General features: G+C 60.1%; 1 protein-coding gene across 1 annotated transcript; it reads right to left on the minus strand.

Annotated features, from left to right (window-relative positions):
- Positions 1–234: 234 nt before the first annotated feature.
- Positions 235–2,675, minus strand: INSM1 (INSM transcriptional repressor 1). The gene has a single exon (XM_059406449.1). The coding sequence runs from the start codon at positions 2,415–2,417 to the stop codon at positions 885–887; it is 1,533 nt and encodes a 510-aa protein (XP_059262432.1). The 5' UTR covers positions 2,418–2,675; the 3' UTR covers positions 235–884.
- Between the last annotated feature and the right edge of the window lie 4,584 nt (positions 2,676–7,259).

The following is a 7,259-nucleotide window of genomic DNA, read 5'->3' on the forward strand; positions in this document are numbered from 1 at the left end:
AGAGTGGCAAGGGGGGGAAGCGTACCAAAAGAAAAAAAAAAAAGACCTGCAATCAAATAATATCATAATCTTCATAATTAATATAAATAAATAAAGAATAAATAACAATTACTCATAAATCAACATATACATTTAGAGAGAACTCATATAGTCCTACCTCAACAAAGATGATCAAACCAAAGAGTCTTATGTGAAGTATTGAGGCAGTTTCTACAGCATTTTCTGAATATTCCCTTCCCTCCCCCCCAAAACAATCCCAAACAGACAACAGTTCAAGGCATTTGTGGCTATACTAAAGAAAACTCTTTTTTAAGCAATTTGATTTGTTCACATACAAAAAGGTAAAGCCAGACTCCAGCAGTTCACAAGCCATAATAAAGCTAATCGTGTGGGAAGTTCAATTTACAGCCTGTGAAATATAAAGGCATTTATTCCTCAAGATTCACCCAAAACAACCCGTACGCTACATACATAGAGAGCGGAGATTGGTAGGCGAGAGCAAACCGCATTTCTATACCATGAACACAGCGAATACTAGCAAGAAAAACAGCTCTCCGCTCCAAGGGGGAAGCTTTCAACCACGAGACAAACGCGTACAGCTTTTCCCTCTTGTACAGAAAAGAGATGGGCTCCTGTTGCGCCAAGTGGGGAAAGGGGACACAACGCAAACGGGGTGGGGGGGGGGGTCCAAAAGGAGTCACAACCAGAGGACCGGGGTTACCGTCACGCCACACCGAGAGAAGCGGAGACAACACTTTCACCGGGGGTGGGCGCCCCCGGCGCGGACGCGGGTTCAGGGCGCGCAGGGCGCGCTCTCCTCGTGGGTCTCCAAGAGAAGGCACAGTTCCGGGGCGGGGAGTGGGGGCCGGGGTGGAGGGCGCGCTCTAGCAGGCCGGACGCACGGGGACCTGCAGGAGGATCACCTGTCTGTTCTCGGACGGATGGCACTTGTTGATGTGCCGCGTGAGACCGGGCGAGCTGTAGAAGGTGGCCGGGCAGTACTTGCAAGGAAACACCTGGGCGGCGTGAAGCAGGCGCAGGTGGCGCTCCTGGGCTCCCTTGCTGGGGAACGTCTCCCCGCACACCGGGCACAGGTGGCACTCGGCCGACGCGCTCAAGCCCAGCACTCCGGCTGCCTCGCCGTCGCCGGCCGCCTCCTGGGGAGCCTTTTCTTCAGGCCCAGGGTACAAGGCCAGTAGGTCCTCAGCCGGAGGCGCAGGCGGCGCGCTCTTGGCCTGCAGCGCCTGGTGGTGTGCCAGCAGGTGCTTGCGCAGATAGGCCTGGCGGCGGAACTTCTTGGCGCAGTGGTGGCACTCGTAGAGCCCGTCCTCGGAGCCCGACTCGGACACGCCGCCGGGGCTCGGCGTGTCGCGGTCGCTGCCGCCGCCTGTCGCCTCCCGAGCCTCAGCCCTGGCAGCGGCTTCAGGCTCGGACGCGCGGGCGGCAGCGGGCGCAGGCCGCGGTTTGTGCCAGCGGCGGTGTGAGGCCAGGTTGGCGGGGCAGCTGAAGACCTTGGCGCACTCGGGGCAGCGGTACTCCACGCGCACAATGCGCGAGCACTTGTGCTGCGCCAGCGCGAACGGGTCGGCGTACTCCTCCTTGCAGAGCTGACAGATGAACTCGCCCAGCGGCCGCGCCGCGCCCCCCGCCCGGCCCCGCGGCGCCTCCACTGGGCCCTCCTTGATCTTGAGCCCCAGCACAGGCGACGTGGTCACCTCGTCCTCGAAGTGCAGCTTGCGGATGGCTTTGGGCTTCTTGGCGCCCGGGGCCTTGGCTACCTTGGCGGGCGGCTCGGCGGCGGTGGCGGTGGGGGGCGCGGGCCGCTTCCCCGGGGGCCGCAGGGAGGCGGCGGGGGGCAGCGGGGGACCAGGACCTGGGCCGCGGGCCGCCTCGGCGCCCGCGGAGAACGCCGTGCCCATCTTGAGCTCGGCGGGCGCAAAGAGCAGCGGGTCGCCGCCGCAGGTGCCTCCGCCGCCCGTGCCGTTCGCGCCGGCGCCGGCGCCGCCTCCGAGCAGAGCGGCGGGCGTGGGGAAGGACTCTGCGGAGACCGGTGACCCGAGGTTGAAGCTGCGCTCGAAGTACTTGTGCTTCTCATGCTCGCGGCTCACCGGCCGCGTGGGGCTGTAGAGCGGCGCTGGGTGCGCGGCCTCGGGGTTGCCGAAGTGCGCGGCCCGCGGGCCCGGCGGGGGCGGCGGCGGGCCCGGCGCGCAGGCGAGCGCGGCAGCGAGCGCCGCATGGGCGCGCTCGGCGGGCGGCAGCAGCGGTCCCGGCCCGGCGTTCGGCGCTGGGGGCGAGGCGCGGGCGCCCCCGCAGCCAGGCGAGAGCAGCAGCGCGCGGTCGCCGTCCTCGCCGCCGCGGACCCGGTAGGACACGGGCGTGGACTTCTTGCTGCGCTTCACCAGGAAGCCGCGGGGCATGTTGGCGCGGCGCGAGGGCAAGGCACTGGCTCGGTCCCACCTCCGCGCTCGGCCCTGGCGGCCCTCAGTGCCCCCGGCCCATGGCCCGGACGCGGCGGCTGCGGGACTCGCGTGGCACTGGCGGCGGCTCGGCTCAGCTCTGCGCCCTGCACGCGCGTCCCTGTCCCCGGGCCCGGGAGCCGCTCCCTTTTAACTGGGGGAGGGGGCCATTGTTCTCGCCTCCCGCTTCCCCCGGAGCCAATCAGCGCGCCCGCAGCTCCTCCGCCTGGTCGGGTGGGAGGGCGGCAAAAAGGAGGCCGGGACTCGGGGGTCGCCCGGTAGGTGCGGCAGATGTACCTGAGGGCGCGGGGCCCCCGCGCGCGCCCCGCTGCCGCCCCGCCCGACGCCGCCGCCCCGCCCGGCCCAGGCACACGCCCGGCCCCGCCTCCCTTCACGGTCTGCTGCTCCTCTATGGGGAGGCGCACGTGCCTGGGCTTTGTGTCTCTCCTCCGGGGGGCGCGGAGCCGCCAAATGGGCCCGTCCATCAGCACGACAATGCACGCCCCCCTCCCGCGCGGGGATTACCCGCGGGTCGCGAGCAAAATAGCAACAAAGGAGAAGAATGGCCCCAAATATGTCAGGAGGGTTCAATCCGCGAGCCGGAGCGGAGGGGGAAGTTGTGCGCGCTGATTGGGTAGGGGCGGCGGTGGGCAGCAGCAGGCGCCAGGGAGATCTGAGTGCGGCTGCTGGGGCGGGAGAGGGGTCGGGGGAGGCGCAGGGACTCCGCCCGGTGTTGGGAAATAATCAAAACTCGAAAATAGCGGCAAAGCCGGGACGGCCGAGAGCCTCGGCCGGGTGGGCCACGGGACTGAGGACTTAAGCGAAAATGGGACCCTGGGCTTCCAAACTTGGGTAGAGGATTTGGCCTTCAGGCTGCAGCCAGGGACGATGTTTGCGTCCACGGCCTTCGTGCGCCCGTGTGCGTCTGGAAGGTTTCATCTGTAGTTTTAGGAACAGTTGGCACCGCACTTTAATCGCCAGCAGACGCAGCCCTGGGGCGGGGCGCGGTGACGGTGGTGGTGGTGGTGGTGGTAAGTTAGGCTGGGTTCCAAAAGGAACTTGAATTTATGAACTTTTTTTTTTCTTTCTTTCTTTTTTTTTTAAGTTCTCAGAGGCTCAAGGATTGGCACCTAGGCCACTCCGAGCCTCCGTGAGGCGCGGGGCTGGGTTGATTCGGGAGGAATTGGCCAAAGGCCGAAACGCGCCGTCGGCCGCGTGCGCCCCACTGAAGTTGGTTTCCGCTCTCCTTGCGCCGCCTCATGCATTTTCATTCGGAGCGGGCATTTTGTCTGCCGGCTGACATCAGATGCTAAATCAAGGGCTCCAATCAAGGCGCAGCGGAATAAAGGGGCCGCCTGTCTGGGCGCGGGGCCCCCCCGGAGCCGTGCCCCCTTCACCTTTGTGAAGGAAATTAACCTCCCGCTATTGAGCGCCGGTCGCGGCCAATCTGGACGCAAAAGAGACGCGTGCTGCCGGCCGGGGGGAGGTGGGGGCAATCTGTCCTTAGAGGCAGGCTTCGGCCTCGGAGAGGACAAGCTGCCTCCCACCCTTGCCACCAGGAAAAGACAACAACGAAGATCCACACACTCACAATCCCCTACCCACCACCTCGGCAGCCCCGTTTGGACCCAGATCGGGCACTTTGCCTTCGTCCTCTTTCCAGCCCAGCCCCATGGAACACAAAAGGCAGAATCTCCGGGGTACCTGGGCAGAACCCCGAGTGCAGAGTGGGCCCGATCACCCGTCACTAGAGAACAAATAGCAAAGCCGCAGAAAATGTTATTATGTTGTGTCACTCACTTTATTGAGAAAGAAGGAAACGGACAATTTTTTTTTCTGGAAAACTCTGTGCACCTATATAGATTATGCTGAGTTTTGTTATGTTTAATGCCACTGAAAGTATTTAATTGTTTTTGGATTTTCCCTCTAAAAATACCCTGGTGGGGAAATTAAGCAGATTTTTTCCCCCCAGAATCCATGGGTAATAAGTTGTAATGGGGAAATTTGTTAGGCTTATTTAATCAAAGGGTTAATCAAGTTGGTTAATCAAAAGGAAAGATGTTTGATTTTATGTTTGTGATCTTTTTTTTAAAACTCAGACTAAAAAGAGTAGAATACATATAATGGAATATATTTTGAAAGCTCACACCCTCGTTTTAAAAATGCTAACTGCGGTAAATGCTAGTCCTCAAGAAAAGTTAGAATCTAAAATGAGTTTATATGAAAGTTATAAATATGTTTTCATCTAAAAGAAACTGATGTTATTTCCTTGCTCTTTTGGGCGCTGATTAATACTACTGATGTAATTAGAAGTAGGAGAGGGATTCCGGGACAGCTTTGGCCAATTTTATTTTCTAATCACGAATCCCATCTGGATTGTGGAATAATAGGGCGGGGGCTCTGCCCGCTGTCCCCAACTGACTGCGGGGTATTTGGTTTTGCATGTGTAACACTGCTTTCATTCAACAGATAACAGTGAGTTAGTCACCTTGTGAATCCTTTAAAAATAACAACACCCATAATTGTAAAGAGGGCTGGGGTGGGGTGGGGGGCGCAAAAGAACCAAACCAAAGCAAAATCCTTCCTGAATGCAGCGAATTCAAACGGGTTCTGAATTAAGCCTAGAGGATCTATTGAACACTATTGAGATACTGAGATTCAATGGATCTTTTGCTTAGTTTGTGGTTTTTAGTCTTGCCAGGGAGAGTGAAATCTGCTTTCAGACGAGAATGGCCAAAATAAATGGAAACTTGAAAGGTGCTAGTATTAGAAACTAATTTCAAGTCTCAGGACTGGGGAAGAATTAGGCTGAGAGCGAACGCACACACCAGCAACCTCCAAGTAGGTACAGCCTTGCACCTGGTCGTTAAGTTTCGGTTGTCTTCTGAGTGATCTCATTTCTCAAAATCTGCGCGCCTGCAACCCCCCCCCCCCCTACGGGGCCATCGGGTTGAAACATTTGTCTTCTGGGAAGAGCAAAGCACCACCACGCTGCGCCCCAGCGGCCGGCCTTTAACGCACTGCGATTCCGAGTGGGCGCCGCGTGGAGTTGGATCGGGGAAACACTGAGCCGTGCTTTGCCTCGCTCCAGAGGATCTACACCAGAGTCGGCGAGCAAAGGGATCCAAGGCAGGTCCCCAAGTGTCCTTCCCAGGCCTCAGGCGACTCCTCCCCTTCCTGTGGGGTCGGTCCTGAGCTGCGCTTTGGAAACACTCGGCAGCCTCAGTGCTTCACATCCTGGCAGACCCCGCTGCGGCTTCTTCCTTTGACAGCCGAAGGGCTGGAGGCCGCGGGAGCTCTATGTTTTTTTTTTTTTTTTTTCCGGTACTGGTGTCCCAGACAGCCGTCGGGGAGAGCGCCGGGGTTCACTGTGAACCCCAGCTCAAGAGTCTAGCTCCGGGGAGTTTCCCGAAAGCGCGAAGCTTGGAAATAGGCCCCCAAAGCCGGGGATTTCGGCCTAGGAATTGCCCGGTGGGGTGTCGCGCTGTCCAGGCGGTCACTGAGCTCCTGAGAGGCGGAAACGGGAGGGTCCGCAATCCTACCGCGCTGCGCGTTTAGCGACATGCCCAGGGGCGACGGGGTTGACAGCGCTTCCCCGCCAACACCCCTACTTCCATTCTGCCGTGGACCCCTCTCCGGGACTCACAGAAACCGCACCCCAGGCCCTCCCTGCCCACCTGCCGCAACCCGGCCTGAACGGCGCGTTACAGCCGCCGAACCCGAAGTCAGGTCCCGGAGGGACCCGCTCCCTAGTGCGCGGGGCGAGCGCGGGGCCCGAGCCCGGGAGAGGCTTTGTGTTTGCAGGAATGAGGGGTTGTTGTGTCAGTCCCAGGGGCACGCGAGAGACACGCGCAGCCCGCCAGCCGCCCCACCCGGCCCGGTCCGGCCTCCAGGCACCTTCCGGGCACCCGCCCGCGGGCCGCTGTCTTTGTTCGGCACATTAGCATAAAGCTGCCATGGATCTCTCGTTTAAATAATTCCACACAAAAGGAGAGTGCATGAAAGAGAGCGAACAAGGGAGAATCCGCGAGGCTGCGCCTTCCGCGGGGCGCGGGGAGAAACCGCGCTCAAGTATTTCCCTCCCCTCGAGTTTCGAGTGCCCCCGGCAATCTGCTGCGCACCCATTATTCGGCCTGGGGCCGACGGGGTGGCTGGCTGCCCCTTTTATCCTCCCGAGTGTGCCGTCGGGCCCACTGCACGCTCTGTGAAGTGCCCTCGGGGCTGTTTTGTTTTTGCCTTGGGTGGGACCCTGGGAGCGGGGCCAGAGGCTCCCAGACCCCGCAATGGAAAGGGTGGTGCTGGCGAAGCCAGAAAATGTGGAAAAGCCATAAGCAGAGAATTATGCCAATTAGAGCTGGAATGTCACAGAACGGACCGGGATGACACAACGTGGGGCGCACGAGGGAACTGCTTACACCTGTGAAGCGGCGGCCGCACTGCACGCGCGCCGCCGTCTCAGAAAACGCAGCACCACCCGCAACAGAAACTGACCGGAAAGGGCACGCGACTCCGATCCTCCTCGTCGCCCGCCCCAGGCGGGACCAAAAGGTGCCCAGGCCCCCGCGGGCCAGAAGGGGCGCAAACTTCGCCTTGGCCTCAGTATCCCTTTTCTTGTGGCTGCTTTGGGGTTTGAGTGTAAGTGTTCATTCCCTGCACCCACTATCCCTCTCCTATCCCCCCCACCCCCCGCGACTCCTATCTCTGGCCTCCCTGCTCCTCTGCCCCACTCCCTTCCCTCTTACTCCCCCCTGCCCTTCTTCCCCTACTCCCCTTGCCTCTTTCTCCACCCTCCCTCCCCTCATA

The sequence above is a fragment of the Mustela nigripes genome, chromosome 7, assembly GCF_022355385.1.
Source record: "Mustela nigripes isolate SB6536 chromosome 7, MUSNIG.SB6536, whole genome shotgun sequence".
In the NCBI taxonomy this organism is placed as follows: Eukaryota; Metazoa; Chordata; class Mammalia; order Carnivora; family Mustelidae; genus Mustela; species Mustela nigripes.

What these genes read in the sequence shown, in the direction of transcription:
- INSM1 (XM_059406449.1), bottom strand. Translation starts at nt 2,417, where the DNA reads ATGCCCCGCGGCTTCCTGGTGAAGCGCAGCAAGAAGTCCACGCCCGTG.